Below are 23,645 nucleotides of genomic sequence, written 5' to 3'. Positions count from 1 at the left end.
TGTTGGTTCCCATCTTGAAAACCTTTTCTCTTTCACTACTTCAGAGTCACAGAGTCACAGGCCGCAGAGATCGGAGAGCCCCTGCTCCGACCATGCCAGCCAATATCCCCATCATCCTACAGATGAACTGAGGCACAGAGCTCAGCCCCAGCCGAGGTCCATGACTGTCCCACGGGGGAGACGTGATAAATCCCATTTCTTGTGATGGTCACTACTCCTCATACAAGCTGGGCTGAGGAGAGTGAGCCCAAGGAGAAGACACCAACCTGCACATCTCCACATCCCGTTGCTGGGGGGGCGGAACAGGACATGTTTACATTACATTGAAGTTTAGAACCTCAGAAAACTCTGTTCATAAGAGACTTGAATTCCTGAGACAGCTGTCCAGTGGCTAAGGTCATTAAACATGGATTACTGAGGCAGTTCTTCATAAGCCAGTTGACAGAATTACTAGATCTGAGGATGAACAGGGAATTTTTCTGGTACATTTCGAAAAGCACTGTAGAGCCTGTACACACCGCAGGGACCCTGCCAGATTGCTAAAGGGGAATTGACAGGTGGTGCTATGGATTAACTATCACTACATATGGCCTACTAAAGATCCCATGTGCCTGAGGGAGAATCTAGGTCACTGTTTTATCACATACTGTGGGCCTGTAAAAATATACATGTACACATGTATTATGTATGTAGAACATACATACATATGCATATATAAAATTCTGCGTTCTTCATATTATCACACTAAGGGTCTACTAGAGCCAGTCTAGAGCTGATCTGTCACAACAGTCATTCACTGCATATACCCTAAGGTCTCAAACCTCAAGAGCTTTTCAGGCTGGCCTAAGGCCTATGGTAGGCACCCTCCATGTTTTTTTTCCTACATACTCAGATTAAATGACATAACATGCCCTCAGTTAACTGGACCCCAAGTAGTGGGGATCCAACTCACTAGAGTTTGGCATTGAGGAGAAAGAAGCTCCTCTAGGCTCAGAAAACTGAAGCTCACAGGAGAGCAGGACATGTTCAAGGCCTCTCTGATGTTTACTTCCATCTTTTCTCCCTTCCCTGCTCCATTCATTTCTAAGTGAGAATCAGGGTCCCTCTAAGATAGAATGGGACAGAAAGGAGAAGAGTATCAATAATGGCTGAGAGCCTACAGGTGCCAGGAACCGTGCCAGCTAGCCATGTGTCCCTTAGTCCTCATGACAACCCTATGAGCCAAGTATTCATATATCCTCTTGTACAGATGGGAAAAGTGAGTCCAAGAGCTTATTAGCTAAAGTCCCTTGGCTAGTAAGGGCCAATACTGGAATAAAATGTAGGTCTTTTAAAGTTAATATGTTTTTTAAGTCTTCCTTTTTTTTTTTTTTTAAACCAAGATCTAAAGTAATATATGTTCACTGTAGAAAATTTGGAAAGGAGAAATAAGCAAAGAGAATGAATTCTACCCAGAGACACCACTGCTAAGATCTTGGAGTACATTCTTCTGGTCTTTATATATTTATATATTTAAAAATTTGTTATCAAAAGTAAAGATTTGCCACGAAAACCTTTGCGATCTGCCCCCTTTCCACTAAACAATATATTACAAACAATCTTCTATGTCATTAGATAGTGTTCTGTAACACCTATTTCTAATGGCTGCCAATAATTCTACCGCATAGATGCATCAAAATTTATTTAGCTTAGTCCAAGCATTGGACATTTCGGTTATTTCTAGTTTTTCCCCTGCCCACACCAAGACAAACCATGTTTCCTTGAGTGCTCTAGTAGGGCCATGTCTTTGCTCATATCACCACTGCTTCCTGAGGAAAACTTCCTAGAGGTATAGTTTTTTTTTTTTTTTTTAAGGTCTAGAGGGATGCACTACTCCACTTAAGAGGGCAGGGTCCAAATGCTTATTTCTATAAAACATTCTCCTCCCTGCTCCCACTGTCTCTGATTTTCCAAACCTTATCTGTCCTTTGAGGTCCAGCCCGACTGTCTTGACTGGAAGTCCCTACCACTGGGCCAGGAGCGACTTCAAAGGTTAAATCTCTGGTTTAACTGTCATTTGGTCACCTCATGGTCACCTCATGGTGACCAATAGAATATGAGCCGCATATGTCATTTTAAATCACCCAGCAACCATATTTAAAAAGTAAAAAAAAATATGGGTAGAATTAATGTCAATGATAAATTTTTTAACCCCATATATCCACAATAATATTTCAAATGTAATCAATATAAAAATTATTAATGAGATATTTTACATATTTGGGGTACTAAATCTTTGAAATCGGTGTGTTTTTTACATTTATGTACCAGCCACATCTTAAATGCTCTTGAATGAGGCTAGGGGTGACCACCGTGACCAGCACAGGTGTAGAATGTGTCTTACTCTCTCCTGTATTCCCATGAACACAGGGCCTGGTATGAGTGAGTCAATCACTGAAAGATCGGCTAATGGCCTCATCCTATCTTCTCCAGCAGGTATGGAGTCTCTCTACTATGACCCCTTAGAACCTTGAAATATTTCTCTTGGTGTCTCTCCAAAGTACAGGGGCGCCTGGGTGGCTCAGTCGGTTGAGCGTCCGACTCTTAGTGTTGGCTCAGGTCATGATCAGGGTCATGAGGTCAAGCCCCATGTAGGACTCCATGCTCAACTTGGGAGTCTTCTCAGGATTCTCTCTCTCCTCTGTCTGACCCTCCCCCGACTTGTGCTCGCATGTGCACATGTGCTCGCTCTCTCTCTCTCGCAAAATAGATAAATAAAAACTATAAAAACAAAACAAAACAAAAAACAAAGTATACCCAGTCTCTTCCAACATGCAGCTATGTAATTACAGGGGTCCCTGCTGCACCTAAGCCAGGACTCAGAGCCTACCCCTGTCAGATGCTTATTGGGGCCACAGTCCCCAGGCAATGAGATGTTTGACGTACTGGTACTTGGGTGTGTTATGTAGGGAGTGGGAGCTGAGAGGACAGTGTGGTCACTGTCTCCAAGCCTGACCCCAGGGATTGAACCTAAGGGCACCGTGTTCACAGGGAAGCTTGTGGGGCCCAGGACGCAGCCGCTGAGCTCCGGGCTCAGTCAGTGGCGTGCTGGGAACTGCTTAACCACAAGCTCTCCAAGGGGAGGACAAGTCCTGATTTGTAGCATTCGAGGATTACTGTGGTGTAAATACTCCCGTCACGGCCAATTGCACACTACTAATGTGACATCACAGAACAGGAAGTTGGGAAGACATGTGCACAGTTGGCTCTAACCAGCCAAGACAAGTCAGCTCCCATGTAGCACTGAGGCCAGCAGCGCAAGGGGCAGAGTGGCCTTCCCCCCCACTGAAGACTGAGGCCATTACAGCCACGTGCGGGCCCTGAGGAACAAAGATCTGGCAATAATGTGGGGAGAGGCCTCCATGAATGGCTTGCAGGCACTGGATGTCACCAAGGAGCTGTGGCACTGGGCCAAACAAGGAACCATTTGTGAAGACACGGAAATGCCTCCAGGGACACAGAGGGAAGACTGGAGGAATGGTGGGGGTGGGGTGGGTTGCTGGGACTTAAGGTCACGCTGTTTGGCAGGTAGGAGCAACACCCCAGGGAGGTTTCCCTGGCGCTGGTGTAACCTCATTTGTAGACAGGCTGGAGTGGGTTCTGGCTGCTTACACTATGTCTGCTTCCCCATGAAACGTGAGCACCTAAAGGCTCAGATCAGATGTGTCCTGCACATTTGTATTCTTGGTTTTTACCGAGCACATCTTTGGGGTCCTGATCTCTGCATGCTGCATGGAGTATTTTTCTGCAGGCTCGGGAAGGGTAAGTGCTGCATCCAGTTTCCCCTGGACCACCATGAAAAATTTCAGATTATCCAGATGTTACACTGCACAGAATACCGTAGAGTCTATAGATGCTTTTCTTTCATTTACTGTAGGAATGTTTACAGTGTATGTAACTTGAGAGACATTCAGTTTAAAATGAAAAGTAACTGCATTAGAAGGACATCCTTGATCACCCCCTCATTTCTGTCAAGACTGACGTTTTTTTTCCCTCCCCAAACATGCCTCGAATCCACCTGCTTCTCTCCCTCCCCACGCATCACAGGTTAGTACCAGTGTCCTGCAGGTGCTCTTGCTTCTTTCTAGTCTGTTCTGTCCACTGCAGCCAGGGGAACCTTCTTAAAAACAGCAGTTAGCTCACTCCCTTGCCAGACACCCTTCTACAGGGTCTTACTGGTCTTAGGGTAACAGGTGCAATGTGATGTAGCTTCCCCCTAAGCCCTCTGGCCCACTCCCCAGGTCCAGCCTGTCCCACTCTGCTCCGGCCACACTGGCTTTCTTGTGCTATCTCGAAGGTGCCACACCTTTTTCCAGGAATGCCCTTCTGACTCTCTTTGCTTAGCTCCTATTCATTCTTCACGCTCAACTAAAGTCATCTCAGGGAAGTCTTGTCTTTTTTTTTTTTTTTCCCTTTTCTTTTCTTTTTCCAGGGAAGACTTTCCTGATCCCTAGCCTTGGTCAGGGCTCCATTTCTAAGTTCTCAACATGCCCCGTGGCTTTCTTCAGGGCACTTTCCACAATCTATATTCAAATAGTTATTCAGATGAGTATCTGCTTACTCTCTGTCTCCTCCTGGGTACAAGGACCACATTTGCCTTGCTCAGCGCTGTATCTGCAGCACCCCCTCCCCATGCCTCTCACACTATAGGTGGTAGGAAATATTTATAGAAGGAATGAACGAGCAAAGGGAAACGGCCACTTCCCTGTGGTGGTGCCAGGTTTTTACGCCGTGGTTCCATCACTGATAATAAAAATCCCACGGCCCAAAAGGGGTGTTTTATTAGTTCTTGGACATACAGTTAATTTTTTCACTATAAATATCTGATTTCTCCTCTTGTTTAAGCAAAAAAACAAAACAAAACAAAACAAAACAAGGTAATACATGCTGTCACCATGGTGCCCATGAAAAAAGGCTGGAGTGAAGGGGGGCAAAAAAAGAAGCAAGTTCTGAAGCTGACCTCTAACCGCCCCCCATAGAAGATGGAATCATGGATCCTGCCAAATTTGAGCCATTTCTTCCAAAGAGAATCCAAGTGAATGGCGAAGCTGGGAATCTCGGTGGAGGGGTTCTAGCCATTGAAAGGAGTGAGAGCAAGATTACTGTAACTTCTGAGGTGACTTTTTCCCAAAAGGTATTTGAAATATCTCACCAAAAAACATCTGAAGAAGAATAATCTACGTGATTGGTTGCGCGGAGTTGCTAACGGCAAAGAGAGTTACGAATTGTGTTACTTCCAGATTAACTAGGATGAGGAAGAGGAGGAAGAGGAAGATTACAATTCATTTATCTGGGGACGCCTGGGTGGCTCAGCCGTTAAGCGTCTGCCTTCGGCTAGGGTCATGATCTCAGGGTCCTGGGATCGAGCCTCGTGTTGGACTCCCTGCTCAGTGGGGAGTCTGCTTCTCCCTCTCCCTCTGCTGTTCCCCACCACTTGTGTTCTCGTTCTCTCTCTCTCTTTCAAATAAATAATAAACATCTTTAAAAAAATAAAATTCATTTATCTGGAATGTTTTGTATGAGTTCTGGAATAAAACTTGGGAACCAAAATACATAAATAAAATGATATAGATGAATTACAGCTTTCTTTCTTCTTCTACTGGGGTGAGGACCTGCCCTCTCTCCTCAATCACACACTGCACTTGACAGTTTGTAACGCACTTTCCTTAATTCATCTCCAGAGCAACCCAGCAAGGGGCTCTTGGTCACTGGTCTCATTTTGCAGCAGAGAATGCAAAGATTAGAGACTTCCCCAAGGTCACCACTGCTAAGATGGTGGGGACATCATGCAAACCTAGGACTGCCGACTCCACGTCCAGTGCTCTTTCTGCCACACCGGGCTGCCTCTCCCAGGAAGGTAAATGAGCCACCCAAATGAGATGGTGTCACTTCAGTTTTGCCTGGAATTTTTCACCGATGCTTTCAGAATCATTTTTGCAACCAGCACATTTCTTAAAGGAAGAAAACTAGTTCATCACAGTAATCAAGTCTGTCATAGAGGATGTGTGATGATGTTTGAAAATATAATCCTATGAACATCAGAACTGACAACTCTGAAACATCTCTAGGCTAAATCTGCTAATAACAGTCTTTAGCATTCAGGTTGGCACTCACATCAGTTGGTGTGATACATTTCACAGCAGAAATGCCCTAACAAGGAACTTCCTCAAAGAGGAACTGGATAGAGGACAGATTTTAATGAGGCCGGATTCCTGAAAGGGTGAAGTGTTAGTGAAGAATAATGGCATGAAATGAAACATGTATTTCCACGAGTCAGATGACAACATGGGGTCTCACATCAGAAAATGCAGCAAACACTTTCTAGAGGTCGGGACTGGTACAGAAGAGGAGTCAAGACATCAGGGCCATCACCTCTGTAGATCCTCCCAGAGAAAATGTGCTTTGATTAGAACGAAGCCGACACACATGAATTGCAATGACCTCTTCTGGGCCTGCTGTTCACCCACTCATTCCTTCTCACCCACTTATCTACCCACCGACTCATCCACTCATTCATCTTTGTCTGACCACTGACCTGCCCATCTACCCACCTGCCCCTTCTCCGTCTATCCACCCATCCATCCACCTATCCACATGCCTATCCATCCATCTGCCCACATACTCATCCATTCATTCATCTATCTATTCTTGTATATACCTGTCTCTCTCTCTCTCTCCATCATCTCTTCCTGTATCCATTCACCTACCCACACACCCATCCAGCCGTTCACCCATCCACTCAACCTTCCAACTGTCTACTCACCCGCCCACCCCTTCACCCATCCACTCACCCATCCAACCAGCTAACTAGTCTTTCCTGTATATCTACTGTGTGTAAAGTCCTTAAGAGATGTCGAGGAGGTGGGGGACATGTGGTAATAAAAATCTCTGATGTATGTGTGTTTACTGACCGTGAGCTGAGACTCTAGTAGAGGCCAGACTATGAGCTGGCAACTGAGAATGGAGGGGTCTTTCTAAGACCCCACATTCAAGGAGTGGGTAGGAGAAGGCTCCACCATTAAGCTAACCCAAGTACTCGGAGTTGAGATGATGGCACAACCGGGACGAGGGCAGGGATTTCCACACTGTGCTGGGTTCTAGGGCCAAGTTCCATCAGCTGCCATAGGCAGCTTACCCAAAGCAGCCCGGCTCTTGTCTGTTTAATGGACACCCACCCTCTGGCCAAACACCATTTTTTTTTTTTGTTTTTTTTTTTTGTTTTTGTTATGAACACACAGAATGTGGTGAAAGGGCATGAAACAAAAAGGCTATTAATCCTACCACAAAAATCTCGGGTGTAAAAGTACAGTATTGTTTGCTGCTTTGGTGACTAGACAAGCCACCCACGATGACCACTGTTCTGCTGTTGGTTTCTCTCTCTCTCCCCCGCTCTTTCATGATTCATTTCTTCACCTTTGAAGAGGATGGCCAAAGTGCCTTTCCAGATAAAGATAAAGCAGTAAGAAACCCCCATGATATGTGTATCACCTTAGTGATTTCTGCAGCCTCCACGTACCATCTGTGCTTTTCTTTACTAAATATCTGCCTCTTAAAAAACCTAAAAAAGAAACCCCTTCTTGCTACCTCAAGTGCCAGTTATATTTTTATTGCACACATTAAAATCAAACACAGCTATTAAATTAAAGAATGTAGGTCTGGGTCCCAGCTCAGATTGTGCCCCCTCCCACCTCTGAGGCTCTGTGCATGGACCTGCCATCATGGCTGCTCTCCTCCCTCCCACCCTGCCTGGGTGCTGACTGGCGTGGGCTGACCGGAGGGCCCAGGCTAGCTTCCCCGTTACAGCTTTGCTTCATGTTTGTTACTGCAGAAATTGGCCTGCTTATTTTTTAATAAACGAGGAGGGTTAACAGAGGAGTCTTCGAAGGAGCAATTTTTTTGGGGGGGGGAGAGGGAGGGAGAGAGAGAGAGAGAGAGAGAGAGAGAGAGAGAGAGAGAGCGCGCGCGCAAGTGGGGGGAGGGGCAGAGGGAGAGGAAGACAGAGAGGATCTCAAGCAGGCTCCACACTCAGTGTGGAGCCCGAAGCCAGGTTTGATCTCACAAGCCCAAGATCATGACCTGAGCCGAAATCAAGAGTCTGATGCTTAACGACTGTGCCACCCAGATGCCCCCCAAGGAGCAAATTTAAAAGAAAAAAAATAACGTTAAATGTAATCTTACGTTAACCGAGGGGCCATGATATTGGGATTCTCTGTAAAATCTCTTTTGGAAAACAAGTTTGAAACCCAGTGGAGTAGATTGATAAATAGCTACGTACGCAGAGACTATGAACACCCATAAATCACATAGTTAGGGGTGTGTGTGTGTATGTTTTTGCAGTCCATGTGAGGGCATTTGCTTGTGTGCCTAGGACTGTGAGAATGGGAATTCCCAAAGACGGTAACAGCTGACAGAATGCAGCTGGAGCAGTGACGTGGGGACCCGCCAACCCCCTGTCCCTCCTGTAAATTTAATCACAGGTGTTTGCAGGTCTAGAGGACTGTGTGCAGCTGGTATCTGGATGTACCCCTCCTTATTGTTCTTGTGGTAATTTAGCTTCCATCGTGTCCTGCACCCTACATGCATAAACCTCTTTAATCCCCATGACCCTATATAGTAGGCACTGTTGTTATCTGTAGGGTATCCTTGGGAGGATTCTGCTCAGCTCTCCTCTTTATGGCTGAAGCACCATCCTCCAGCTCCTGGGAATACTGGAGACTGAGGGTCCCAGCTGGGTCTCCTATTGGGAATTACCCTCCACCATGGGGAACCTCCTTGCCCATGGAAGTACCCCTCTGAAGGCCCGGCCATGGCCAGTCACTGGCGGATGGGAAGATACAAAGGCCCGGGCTCCATGTCTCGCTGTGGACAACTGTGAGGGCCATCCCAGCTCCCGAGTGCTCCCAGCATCAACTGTAGCCTCAGTTACAACCACATTTCGGATCAGCGTCTAGCTCTGCCCCAAGTTGCCGTCCTCACTCCCTTACAGTACATTTCCTGAGTCCACCCTCCCATAAACCCGCCACAGCCAGTGCTCCGGCTCAGAGCCTATTCACAGCGAGCCCAATCTAAGGCATTATCCCCATTTTACAGACAAGGAAACGGAGGCGCAAAGAGATTAAGCTCTTGCCCAGGTTTACCTGACTAACAAGTGGAGCCAAGGTGTGAACCTAAGAAGTCTGTCTCCAGAGGCTGTGAGGCTAAGCATTTCACACTATTGATGGCGAAGGTGGGCATCCGTACCCCACAATCCTGTCCCTCCCACACCCCCTTCCACAGTTTGCAGTGCCCTGACCAGACTCCAGGCCTAGTAACTGAGTAAGTTGCCAATTACTGTTTATTTATTAAGGATTTATTTATTGATTTGAGAGAGTGTGCGCATGTGCGCGAGCTGGGGGAGGGGCAGAGGGCGAGAGAAACTTAAGCAGGCTCCATGCCCAGTATGGAGCCCAACTCAGGGCTCGATCTCAGGACCCTAAGATCATGATCTGAGCTGAAACCAAGAGTCAGCCGCTCATCCAACCCCGCCACCCAGGCGCCCTGGCCAATTACAATGTAAATAATTCTTGTTTAAGTAAGAATCCTAGGAAGCTTGAATTCCAGTGAGAAAGAAAGGGAGTTACAGAGGGTTGCAATTCCAGAAGAAGATGGATCTTCCCAGCTCCCTCTGCCCCCTGACACAGGGCTGGCCTCACACAGGGTCACACACTCACACAGGTGTGTGAGTCACCGCTGCACCCGCACACCCAGGCAGAGCTGACATCCATCAGTGTTTAAAGCTGTGTGCTTTGTCAGTTGAAATTTCCGTCAGCTGTCCTCCCCTGATGGCAGAAGGCCTCCCTCCCACTTAGCAAGTGCACAGGCTAACATACCTTGACACACACTTGGGGGTGGTATTCTGGCCTCATGCAAGGAGAAATGCATGTGATGTGTTACGGGGCTCTCCAGATTTGCTTTTCACACAGGATCTGGGTCTATCTTTATCTGAGTGTTTTCCTCAACAGTGGGGATGTCACTCCTATTTACCTGTATTTTACTTTAAAGTAAACTTTGTTTACTTTAAAAATTTTGCTCACAGTATTCTCAACATTTTAAAATGTACATTCTTAAATTTCTGTATGAAACTTTTGCTAGGCTAGTGACTATTTGGTTAGCAGTAGCTTGCAAATAATTTTCCTCTAAAATTAGTTAGCACACTACTTATATCTTTACAAATACTTTTTAATATAAATAATAAATAAATAAAACCCGCTTTCCCATAATAAATAATAGCTCTAAAATAATCACAATGGGGTGCCCAGGTGGCTCAGTCAGTTAAGCCTCCTACTCCTGGTTTTGGCTCAGGTCATGACTTTGTGGTCATGAGATCGAACCCCACGTCAGGCTCCGTGCTCTGTGTGGAGTCTATTTCAGATTCTCTCTCCCACTCACTCTCTCGAGTCAATAAATAAATAAAAATCTTAAAAAAAAAAAATGATTGCACCTAATGGGGGGGGTAAGTGTTCAATGGGTACAGACACTCAGTCTGGGAAGACGAACAAGCTCTGGAGATGGGGGGCTGATGGCTGCACAATGAAGAGACTGCTTCATGCCACTGAACTCTGCACTTACAAGTAGTTAAGGTGGTAAATTTTATGTATATTTTATCATAATAAAAAAAGAAAGATGGGGTTAAAATGATTGAGGGCCACTGTCATAGAAAAAGCTTTATAATGTGAGGGATCAAAACAAATAGCTGTAAAAGAATTAAAAAAAAAAGATCACAGCTGAGTGTGAAGGGTGGTGCTTCAAGTGGGCCTGTCTGAATGACGAAATTACGGGTGATTTTGATTTTCTTTTTGGTGCTTGCCTGTACTTTTTATATTTTCTTTCTGATCATGTATTATTTTCGTAATCCGAAAAGGAAACGTATAGGTTTTTTTTTTTTTTAAAGATTTTACTTATTTATTTGACAGACAGAGACACAGCAAGAGAGGGAACACAAGCAGGGGGAGTGGGAGACGGAGAAGCAGGCTTCCCGTCGAGCAGGGAGCCTGATGCGGCGCTCGATCCCAGGACCCCGGGATCATGACCTGAGCTGAAGGCAGACGCTTAACGACTGAGCCACCCAGGCACCCCACGTATAGGTTATTTTTGAATACATGTACAAGAAGAAGATGGAACACTTTGCTCCCCCAGTCAGGGAAGAAGTGAGTAAAATGTAAGGAGCTGCTTCTGGGACTGGCTGGCCACACTGAGAGGCACAGAACTTTCCCCTGGGTGGTAGAAGCTGGATGTCAGGGAGAGTTGCCCACCTAGAGATGAGGGGCCAGAGCCCTGGCTCCAGCCTCACCTCACACTAGGGCTGCAGACTCCCCACCTTGCACGGTGGGTGGTAAGACATGCTGGTCTCACTGGCTCCTTTCAGCTCTGTCCTTCTCTGGCTGGGATTCTTTTGCCCCCTAATGGAGGAGAGTATGTCTAGGTGTAGGATAATGGTTAACCACAAGGGTTGAAAATTAGCCAGGCTGTGTCTTGTGTCCAACTTTGGGTAAATTATTTAACCTCTGAGTTCTCTCACCTGCCAAATGCTGGTAACAACGGTCTCCATTCTGTGGGGTTGTATTAGTTTGCTAGGGGCTGCCTTAACAAAATATCATAAACTGGGTGGTTTAAACCATCTAAATGTCATGTCTCATGGCTCTGGAGGCTGAAAGTCCAAGATCAAAGTGTCGGCAGGGCTGGTTCCTTCTGAGGGCTGTGGGGGAGAGTTGGTTCCACACCTCTCTCTCCAGCTTCTGGTGGTTTGCTGGTAATCGTTGGTGTTCCTTGGCTTGTAGAAGCATCACCCCCTCTTTGCCTTCATCTGCACGTGGTATTCTCCCTGTCTGCATGTCTGTCTCCAATTTTCCTCTTTTTATAAGGATGCTAGTTAAATTGGATTACCCTACTCCAGTAGGACCTCATCTTAACTAATTACATCTGCAATGACCCTATATTTCCAAATAAGGTCACATCCTGAAGCACTTCGGGTTAGGAGTTCAAATATGGATTTTTAGGGGGACACAATTCAACCCATCACCAGAGTTATTATAAGTATCAGATGAGATAATGCATTTAAGAGCTTAGCATAGCAGCTGGCATATAGTGAGCGTTCAGAATTATAGCCACTCCCATTATCATGACATTTGTCATTACAGTCATTGTTACTATGACCACCTTGTCACTGGCTCCTTCCTTTGTTTCTCACAGAGACCTAGACAGTGTCTGTACATAGGGCTTCTGTTGAAGCTCTCATGAGACGATACACTCCCCCACACTGCTTTTCATAAGAAAACAGCTATTTTTTCCCTGACTTGAGAAAGTCAAACTTGCAAGCTTTGGAAGGGTAGGCATCAATTGAAACAAATTGCTAAACCACATTATTTTGATCTTTCAAATTTATCTGACAGCAGAAGGAGTAGGTTTCTTTCCTGTGCTGTACATCATCTGCAGTCATTTGTAATTGTGTTTAAAGAAACGGGGTGGAGGGGGAGCCACGCGGCACCTAGGAACACAAGATTTGGAGACACCTGCCTTTAGAATCAGAAGAACTGGATGTGATGCTGAACGAGGCTCATACGTGGGGAGCCCAGCAAAGCCGGCGGAATTAACAGAACACCTAAATGGTGAAGAACATGGGCTTCTGAGTTAGCCAGATTGGGCAGTTCTGAATAAACTCTTGCCACTCGCTGCCTGTAGGATACTGGGTACATCATTTATCTTTGCTCAGCCTGCTTTTAAAAAAATCTATGACATGGTCATTAATTATCTAAATCCTTCATTCATTAAACAAAGATTGATCAGGTACCTAGTATGTCCCAGGCACCCAGCTCTAAGTCTTACAGGAGGCCCTGTGGTGGTGGTGGGGGGGGGGGGGGCGGTAACTGTGGTGAGGCAGGATGAGGGGGTGGGAGCTGTGATTTTAAACAGGGTGTGGGCAAGGCCTCCCTGACAAGGTGACATGTGGGCGAGATGGGACAGAGGGGAGAGAGCCAGACACAGCTCATTGGAAGGAGGCTTCGGGGCGTGTGGAATTACCCATCCCCCACCTGGTGGCTGTTTAGGGCATCACATTCAATAACATGGGTACAGTGCTTAGGGTGCTGCCTGGGATGCAGCAGGGGCTCATTAATTGATGGCTATTATTAGCATTATGTTAATAAATGGAATTGCACTGAACAATGAAGGCGACTATAAATGTACTGTGCACAAGGGCAGTCACACAGTGATTATTATTATTATTATTATTATAGTTGTTTATTGCTAGCAATTACCTCTAGAAAATATTCCTGACAGTCTGAAGTCACAGAGGGCCCATCAGCAACCCCTCTCCCCCTCAGGCCCTACAACTTGAGCCCCAGAGAGACAGGGAGGGGAGAGACCAGGGAGCAGGCTGGAAGGGTGGGTTTCTATCCTGCCTCTCTCCTGCCTCAGGAGCCCTGTCCCCAGCCCCACACATACACACTGGGGAGATTTCCACAGCCTGTGTGAAACTCTGATGCCAGCCATCACAGCAAGAATTTGGGAATCATTATTAGCAGATTCAACAACTATAGACCCTGTTAATACTTCTCTTGTCAGTTCGAATTATTTATTGGGCAGAAGAAGTCTTTTTAGTTTCTAGAAGCCCGGAAGGCAGCAGAGTGGGAGAGTGTGATGGAATTTCTCAATCATGTGTGGATGCCATCCAACAAAGTTAATTCAAGGTTACCAGTGGCAAAGAGCTTCTACCAGGTGTAAAGTGCTGGGTGCAGAACGGTGTGACCAGAGGCATGAAAAGTGGTCCCTGCAAATGTGGGAGCTGCTAATTCATCAGAGGAGGCAAGTACGGCTCTCCCACAGGCTGATGGCAATGGGCAGGGCAAGGAGCAAAATGCAACTGAGTATATTCAGGGAGAAGAGTCCAGAACCCTCTCCCCGGTGTGAGGGAGGCGATGGGGGAGGGCTGCTGCTAAACTTAAAGGCAGAGATGACAATTAGGTTACAGGAAAAATTCTCTCTTGAGAATGTTTGCATTTCCCATAATGATACCTGGGTGTCTTCAATTGGGTCCTCCAGAAGCTCCAGAAGCCCAGGACAAGGAATTGTGTGCAAGTGATTTTTTAAAAGATGTGTTCTCAGGAGAAACTTGTAAGGGAGAGAGGAGAGAGAAAAGGCCAAGAATGTGGTTTTGGGTGAGGGCCAGCCTCAGCCTAATCCCACAGGGAGCTCTGGAGTGTGCCTAGCCCTGGTGTCATAGGACCACACCAGCTAGTCACCATGGCGGGCCGCTGGGCTATGGTGTGGGTCCCAGGCACCTCCAATTGCCCAAGGTGTGAGCCATCAGCAGGGACATCTGCATGGCTAGGGGCTGGGCAGACTTGACCAAAGCCCCTAAAAGAGATCCCAGGAGATCTGGCCGGGACACCATCAGGATCTGCTGTAGCTAGCTTTCGTGTGTAATGCTGAGTGCTAATTCTTGGGGCCGCGGGAGTTTGAGCCAGACTAGAGGGAGGAACGGAAGGGGGGTCTGCAAGCAAAAACCTTCCACTTCTAAGGTGGGTATCAAATCCCCAGAGTGAACGGCAGCAGGTAGAAAATTGGAAGTGTTCTTGCTTACAGGCAGGGTTGACGCCATTCTGTTTTGATATTAAACTGCCACAACCTTAATACAAGTTAACTGATTTATTATTGAGACAATTAAATGAGATAGTATATGTACAAACAGACTGGCACTTAGTAGGTACGGAATGATTGTTTTGCTGGACTTGATTCTGAATACTGCTTGATTAGACCCACATAAACTCTGTTCTTTGAAATGTCACCATGGGGACAGCGGTAGTAATAATAGAAATAATGATGTTGCAGTTTGGGGAGCTCATCACCAGCATTACTTACCCGTCTCAACCCTATGAAGTAGGTTATATTTCCCTCCGTAGATGAGAGATAAATAATTTCCCTGACGTCACATAGCTCTAAGCAGTGGACTGTGGCCTCCTTTTGTCTGACTTCACAGATTTGCATTTCCTGTTGTAATTCATCACTGCCCTGCCCCGGGCCATGGTACATTTTATCTGAGTTTGGGGCAGGGGGCAGGGGAGGGCATTTGCCAGGTTCTCAAATCAGCTCCTCGGTAAAGTTTGTGTCTGATACAATTCCCCGGGAGCTCCCAGAGTCTGGGATGGGGCAGAGACAGGTGGGGCGCAGCGGCAGTTGGGGGGGGGGTGCTGTGGCTCCTGGGAACAGCCAACAGAGGCTCATGAAAGCAAGGCCCTAAAATAAGAAAGCTTGAGTGGCGTCGGCAGCTAGCACGGGGTCACTGGGACAAGCCCCATTTTCTAGGATGCACGGTAGACACATCACAGTCAGACTGTTGCAGAGCTTCTGACAAGTTCCTAGTGATAGCCTCAAGTACAAAATCGAGAAACAGCCAGAATCCTGATAGTCCAGGGGATGGAGTCAAGAATGGCGGAATGACCAGTCCCAGAAGGAGTCAGATCCGGGATTGGTCGGGTTTTCTCTACTCCTGGGTAGACTTCCTAGTGCTCTGTTTCTTATCTCACTCAAATTCAACCTGAAATGCTGATACCAGATAGAAATCACAAATGGGTGGCTGGTGCAGAGGCTGTAGGTTAACATGTCTTAGAGAATAAGACCAGGAGTCCAAAAGATGGGACAGGCAGGTGAGATGGGCCAACTCTAGCAAGATGATGTTTCACTAATTCGTGTGTGTGTGTGGTATGAAGTTTTCTATTTAGATAAAAAATCAACTGCACAACTTCAGCATCCCAGTAGGACGAGGCAGCAGTGTGTGTGACATAAAAAGGGGCTTCAGCTAACACCCCCTGGGACGAGGATCTCACTGGCTTCCCCTAACTACCTACAGTCATTGGAATTCCAACTGAGTTTACTCTGTGATGCCCTCTATCTGGGTAGGATGGCAGGGGGAGCATGGTGGCAGTATCTGAGTCTTAGTGGAGATAATTTTTTTTATATAAATCTTGCATAACGATTTGAAGTTTAAGGGACACACCAGCAAAGGCTGGATTCCTGTTCACCAGCAACAAGAGCAAATAAATCAATAAACTCTGCAAATCACCATCTGCTGTTCTTTGTCACCTCCTTGGTGTGACCATTTAGAGATAACTACCATTAGAGGTGACATGCCCGAAGCTGAGGCTGCTGGCCTCCCCCGACAGATGTTACACTGAGATGTCCAGACCCACAGCTGGTTGAGAGGCTGGGCAGACGATGAAAAATGGGGCTATTATTTGGAGGAACTCTGGATCGCTTCTACATTAGGTCCGTCCAAGGGGAGTGAGGAGGCAATCACAGGAAATAGTTTAGAAAGAATGGACCCTCTTCTTATAATCAAAGATACTCCCCAGGAGTTTCTTTCAATTTCTCCATGGCCAAACGCTCTTGAAAGCCTCATAGCCCCCAAGCAAACTTGGTGCATAACCTCAGTAAATTTCCAGGAAAAATACAATGAGATTATATTAATTTAGCCTCCATCCTAGGTACCAGGAAGTAAATATGATGTCATTTTAAGACACAAATCAGAAGGAACATTTACTAAAGGGGATATACTGTGAGTTAGAGTCATCATATCCTAGGGTGACATGCCTAGAGGATTTGTCCATTTCAGATTTGGTATGTCATCCTTGTTTTAAGAGACTGGAAACTGGAAAAAATTAAAAAGTGATCACCTGGGGCATCACTAAAAAGTGATCGTCCCATCTTTTGGACTCTTGGTCTTATTCTCTAAGACATGTTAACCTACAGCCTCTGCAGGGGTGGCTCAGTTGGTTAAGTGTCTGCCTTCAGCTCAGGTCATGATCCCAAGGTCCTGGAATCGAGCCCCCAGTCGGGCTCCCTGATCAGTGGGGAGTCTGCTTCTCCCTCTGCCTCTCCCCCCGCTCATGCTCTCTCTTTCTCTCTCTCAAATAAATAAAATCTTAAAAAAAAAAAGTGATCACCCAAAGAAAATGAAGGCTTTGATTTTTACCTGGATACTTAGCACACGTTCCCAAGCATGTTTTGAAGCGTTATGGATATAAGCTGGTCGATGAATTTAGTATATCCTTGGTAGGAACACCTAATTAGAGGGAGTCTGTTAAATCGCAGTATATCACCATCAGTCCTGGACATGGAGGAGCCCAGCATTGCATCCTTGCTACCCAGCACATGGCACAGTGTGAGAAAGCACAGCATGGGCACCTTGCAATTATCCATACATGGAGTTTCGCTTACTGAACTGCAGGAAAATTGGGGACAGCCCTCTGGTCTTTACTCCCATAAGCTGAATGGAATCCTCCCTCCAAGGGCCTTGGACAGACCCTGGATAGTAACCAGCAATTATTCATCTACTTGTCTATATCCCCCATTGGGCAGGGAATTCGTAAGGAAGGGACCATACCATTAGTCCTCTCCATGCTTCCAGCTCCCGGCACCCAGCCCAGGGACTACTAAAGGAGTGGAAAAACGTAGGAACAAATACATCTCTGACAGGTTTAAAATCAAAAAGTGTGTGTGCATGTGTGGGCACATATATGCGGGGGGGCACATCCATCAGAGCCCCAAGCAATTCTCAGGGTTACTATCTGAGAATCACCAGGACTACTTGTTAATAATGTGAATTCCTTGGTCCTACCACAAAGCCATTGGATCAGAAGTTCTGGGTGGGGCTGGGAAATCAGAATTTTTAAGGAAGTTCCCTGGGAGCTTCTCATACATCTAGAAGGTTAGGAATGCTGCCCTAGAGGAAACCTGCTGAGCTGGGATTCTCAGAATGCTCTGGGCTTTTGATACCTTAAACAGCCCAACTCCAGCCTGAGTTTCTGTGCACACATTTGGCAGAAGAGAGGTTTCCACATGGGAAAGCATTCTGAGATTTGCAGACCATAGAGAGGTAAGCGATAGTAACAGGACCAACACTCAGAACAGCACGCTCAGGGAATCAGAGGCAGGCGGGAACCCCCAGGCCATCAGTGTGCAGGTGGGAACACAGAATCTACATCCCAGTGTTCCCTGAGAAGGGCAGCTGGGAGGAGAGCTCCTAAGAAGGCAAAACAGAGCTGGGCCCCAAGCTAACGCCAGAGTTCCCATTTAGGACGCATGGAAGAAATGGAAGAAATCTCTACTTTAGCATGCCAACCAGGAACCACAGGCCCGGCCCGGCTCCCAGACCAGAATGTGCACACTGAATCAATTGAAATTGAGTCACGGATATAATTAATTTAATGTGTTTAAACGATTTTCCGTATAGTAAACATGCTGAATGAGGGTGACCCACAGTAAAGTGCCTGCCTGAGAGTGGAAAAACGGACACCACGTGTGCCATATAATGAAAACCTTTCAGCAAACAGAAAATGCAGCAATTTATTTCCACCTCCCGTTCCTTTCCTTTCCAACTCTTTATTTATGGCTGAACTTGGCCTTCCGTGGTCTCCTTGGACCACAGAGGCACTTTTTATTTTGTCAGAAGACGTCCTTTCTTCTCTGATCAGAAGACAATTTTAATGAAACCTGTCTGCGGCCCCGTGACAAGCACATATTAATATGTGACAAAGCGGATCAGGACAAAGGGGAAAAAGTAGTGCAGAACTGTGTCCCTATTGTAATCCCTTTCTCCAGTAAAGGGGACCGTGCAAGATGAGAAGGGAAAGGAGGTGGCCCTGGGGGGGGGCGCGGGGGGGGGGGACAGGACCCAACTGAGCCACCATCCTGGCTCTGCCAAACCGTCCCTCCGTGGGACTTTGCAAGCTCCCTCTCTGGACCTCAGATACTCATCTACAACACGAGGGGGCTGAACTTGAGGATTTTAAAGAGCGCGTCCAACCCTGACATTCGCTGAGTTAGGAATTACAAACCGGAGCGGGCGTAAATGTGTGTCAAGGAACTTCTCATTAAGAAGAAACTAATCTTCAAGCCATGTAGAGTGTTGAGGCGGTCTTATCTAATTGCTCATCAAGTGGGGATTATGTGTTATTTGGCTTAGATGAAAGGGAGCACTTGGAAGTGGTTACAAATGATCTCCCACTGAGAAACATCAGGCATCTGGGCAAAATGCCAAGTGCTAGGATGAGGAGGGGCACCGAACGCTTCCTAGATTCTGTAGCTCTCTATCCAGCTGTCGCAGCCGGAGACACTATGGATTCCTTCTATTAAATAGGAAATAAAGCGTGGCAAAAGTGTACCCATGTTTTCAGACAGCTCTGCCACAGTGCTCCTGGCGGAACAGGTGAGTCCCACCCTCTCTGAGGCTCAGTCTGTGTTTGTACCAGAAGAGGGAGGACCTCTGGGGTACCTGTGGGGCCATTCTGGGGGTGGGGGTCTGGGGGGGCGGCTCAGGGGCTGCAGGAAGAGAGGCCAAACAAGCAGGGCCCTGGGCTCCTCCTCCTTTCAACTGAGAGGCTTCTCTCCCTAATCTGTATTATATACCAGCACCACGTGAGATTTTATAAGAGGATCTGAGGATAAAAAGGTTTTTTTCAAACCAATTTTTGAAAGCTGCCCAAGTTTACCGTCTGAATCCAGGCTGCGCTATAAACAGGGGTATTGCCCGTAACTATACAGAGCCTTGACGTCTGAACCGTGGGAGCAGAGGCCAAGAGCTGTCGGGTCCAGAGTGGCTCTAGTCTGGGATTTTGGAGATCGCCTTGTTTTCAGCAAGCCTCAGCAGCTCCTCCTGCCCGCCCCCCATCCCCCCAGCCGCGGTGCTCAAACTCCAGCGGGCATTAGCACCGCCTTGAGGATCTGTTCAACCGCAGCGGGGGGGGGCTTCCCGAGACTCTGCTTCAGTGCATTTCTAACCAGCGCCCGGGGTGCTGCTGGTCAAAGCGCACTTTGAGAATCAGTGGCCTGTGAGATGGCCAGACTCCTCAGCTTGTTCCTTCCGAAGTGGGCCCCAACTCACCTTCCCAGCCTCCTCCTCCTCCTCGCCAAGTAGCCCAACAAAGTAATTGTCCCTGCACACACTCACGCATATCTCCCTCGCTCACCACGCTCCATCTGGCCAGACTGCCGGCCCCCTCTCTGCAAGCCTAAGGCACAGCACCAGGGCTACCTCCCCCAGAAAGCTCCCTTTCTCATCCATGGTCCCAGAAACCCCTCTGGACTCATACGCTTTCTCCCATGGTGCTGAGCCCTTCTAATTCTTATTACCATCTGTGCCCAGCTCTCGCCCCTGTACTTGGACCGCGCGGGCTCCAGCACAGGGAGCCCATCTTACTCACTCCGCATCCACATCATTGTCTACACCCTCGCTACCCGCACCGCGCTGGCTACCAGACCAGCGACCAGCAAGCCTGAGCATACACACAAAGGAGTATGAACATTTAAGAAATACACCAATCAACTCATCTTGTCTATTCTTCTTAATACCCCAAGACAGACTGATTCTCTAAGTGGCTCTTTAAGGTAGAACATAAGACAGGAGTTTAGCGATTTTAACCTATTCTTTAGGCAAATTTCCCTTATTTTCTGAGAGCAGAGTCGGTAACAAATACATCATTATGAGACATAACTAACTGCCACTTACGTCCACTACCAGAAGGTAGTATAATGCAGCAATTAAGAGCGACACCCAGGCTCAAATCCCAGTTCTACCCAGAGGTAGATTGGCTGTAGAACTTAAATGCTCTGCACCCCAGGCTCCTCACTCTAATGGTAATAATAACAGCATCTGCTTCCTATGGATGGCATATGGGTGCAATGAGAGCATTATTAACACTAACAACCCTAGCATGGGCCTAGCATTGGGCATACATTATTGCATCTAACCTATCCGAAGTGCTTAGTGAAGTATGCAGCCCATAATAAACATTAAAGAAATGTTAGCAATTATTATCGTTGCAAGACGTATATTATTATCCCCGTCTCCCGGATGAGAAACTTGAGGCTCAGAGCAAGTAGCCTGCTCAACAAATATTAGCAGTTCTTACTTTATAATGGTCAATCTTTATACCTACCTCATGAGGTAGGTACTATTTCCATTTTGGGAATGAAAACTCTATGGTTGGGAGACGGTACCTCGAAAGATCCAGGATTTGAACCCGACTTTGGGTCCAGAGCTCTTGCTGCCCCCATCCCCCACCTGGTGAATTTCAACTGTAATCTGTGTACAGTCAACTCACTATGCCCTTTGTAATCCGTGAGCTATAGAGAAGCATCTTTCCAGGCTGTCAGAGAGCATCACTGAACCTGTCCCTCATTTCAGCAGCCAGGCAATCCTACAACCCATAGGAAGTTATTTCAATGATCAGAGAAAAGGGACCTTGTCTCAAAGGGCATGTGACTCAGCCCCTCTTGCCTTGTACATCTCCAAGGGGCACTAAGGAAAGCAGAGTCTGGGGCGTGGGACTCACCGTGACCCCGAAGAAGTTGGTCTCATTCATGGCATTGAGGATGATCCTGCCCAGTGTGTGGTCCGTGTAGTTGAAATCCTGGATCCGCTGGTGCCGGCTGCTGGCATGCAGCGTCTCCATGGCCCTCTGCAGCGTCTTGGCGATGACCCAGATGCCATCGTAGGCATACCCGTGGAACTTGCTGGGCCCCACGCCTGACCGCTTGTTGTTGTACTCTCTCTCATACTGCTGTGGAGTCTGTAAAACAGGGCAGTGGGGGGACACCAAGTTATAGCCAGCAGGGACATCAGGCACGTGGTGCCAAGAACGGACACTCTCCAATGCTTACTGTGGGCCAGGCCCGGTGCCAGGCTCTTTGTGGGCATTGTCTCATTTAATCCAGACAATGACGTCATACAGTGGGGACTATTATTGTCCCCATTTTACAGATGAGAATACTGATTCGGGGAAGTTGACTTGCCCAGGATCACACGGCCAGTGAGCTGCAAGGTCGAGACTTGCATCCAGGCTGCCTAGCAAGGCTAGGGTGAAGGATAATGCACCTGAAGCAGTCCTCCCTGTGATATTTGCAGGGCCTGGAGCTATAGGACCAGTGGAGGACCACATTCCATATGTCTAAATATTTAAGTTACAGACCAGCAAATGAACTGCTCAATAAAATAGTTTCTATCTCCCCATCATAATGAATACACCTTCCTAATGATCTGGAAGGGCAAGTTTGAATTCAGCATTACGGGGCTCCTCCGAGCTTCAGGAGGGACACAGAGGCACAGGCAGAGCCGGCCTTGCCGTGGGGCCCACCCCCGCAGCCCAGCCAAGCTCGGTCCACACCTGCTCCCCCTCCAACATCAGAGACCTTTAACTTCCCCAGAAGTGCAGCCCAACCTCAGGAGGGCCGGCCCCGCCAAGAGGCTCCCTGGCTCTGGAAGTGGTTCCAGCTGTTTGGGCAGGGCATTCAGGGTGTGATGTAGGAGGGAGGGGGTGGGGGGTATGTCCCAATGGCTTGTGGATTCTGAGCCCCTGGGGCCCGAGTGGGGCCTGCCTAGAGCATGGGGCCCAGGGCCTGTCCCAGGTGCCCGGATGTAAGGGCTGTCCTGACCCTATAATGTGCCCCTCCTCTTTCCTCTTCTGTAATACAGCAAGGTCTGTGAATAATTCAGCATTTTGTAAAAAAGCATTTTTTTTCTCCCATTGAACCATAAAAGAATTTCATTGGTGATATTAGCCTTCTGATTGTAGCCACAAAGTCATGAAAACCTTTTTACTCTAGTTGCTGAGGCTTACACATCCAAAGGGATGCCACCCCAGGGAAACCCATCACCCTCAACCTTTCCATGGGCCTCTCAAGTCACTTCTGAACTCCTCTGCCAGAAATGTCATCAGAGCCCACGGCTTAGTCTTCGGAGAAAATCTCTTTGGGAACAGATCACATAAAGAAACCATTGACTCATTGTCAGTTTATACTGGGAAGGGCTCTTAGAGATGGCCACACATGTTCCCTCCACCTGCAGCCTGAGGCACAGAGAGGTCCAGAGACTTGTCTGAGGTCACACAGCGTGTGTGTGTGTGTGTGTGTGTGTGTGTGTGTGTGTGTGGAATTACACTGGTCCCATTCCATCTCTGCTCCTTTGTTCCTTATTGACTTCTGAGGGCATAATTGCTTTTTGAAAACTACCCCGAGTTGTTTGGTGCCAGGTCTAGCGCCCAAGGAAGGTGGTGAGGCTGAGCCCTCGAGGGCTGGGTCTCGTGGCTGGAGCCCAGGTGAGTCTCTTGCCCTTGGTTCACTCACACGTGCCTGGGGACAGCCAAGTGCCTCCAACTGTGGACCCTGTAGGGGAGGAATTCTGCCTGGCGAACCGGGAATGCTGGTCTCCCAGCAATAGCGCCCCCTCCTTCTTTGCTTCAGCTCCCACTGGATGACTCAGGTCTTATCCCTGTTAACAGTTTTCCCTGGAAACGCATCATGTCCAGCCATCACATTTGTTCATCACTCAAAACACACAGCAGAAGCTCCTAAATCCAAGGGTTCCTCAAGGAGGCAGCACCATCTCTGTCTCTAGCCTCGCTCAGGGCCTTGAGTGGCTCCTCACTGTCCCTCACACCCTCCACCCTCCTGCTCTCAGCTCTCCGCCCTCCTCCCTGCGGAGCATGCAGGGTCCCTTAGGAGGCGCACTCTCTCCCTTAGACCTCTTGGGTCCTTTGATCACATCAAGTTTGTTCGCACCTCAAGGCTTTTGCACC

The 23,645-nt window shown here is 47.5% G+C and overlaps 1 protein-coding gene and 1 pseudogene across 1 annotated transcript in view; one reads left to right on the top strand and one right to left on the bottom strand.

The window, feature by feature from the left end:
* Positions 1-23,645, bottom strand: part of GABBR2 (gamma-aminobutyric acid type B receptor subunit 2) — a 343,152-nt gene that overhangs the window by 116,158 nt on the left and 203,349 nt on the right. Inside the window, exon 7 of the mRNA XM_027616869.2 lies at positions 21,405-21,641. Within this exon, the coding sequence (XP_027472670.1) occupies positions 21,405-21,641 (237 nt within the window). The remainder of the gene's footprint in view (positions 1-21,404; positions 21,642-23,645) is intronic.
* LOC113934798 lies at positions 3,765-19,790 on the top strand (annotated as a pseudogene).

The sequence above is a fragment of the Zalophus californianus genome, chromosome 13, assembly GCF_009762305.2.
Source record: "Zalophus californianus isolate mZalCal1 chromosome 13, mZalCal1.pri.v2, whole genome shotgun sequence".
NCBI lineage: Eukaryota > Metazoa > Chordata > Mammalia > Carnivora > Otariidae > Zalophus > Zalophus californianus.
Note: the sequence above shows the minus strand (reverse complement) of the source record. Positions and strands in the feature narration are given on the sequence as shown.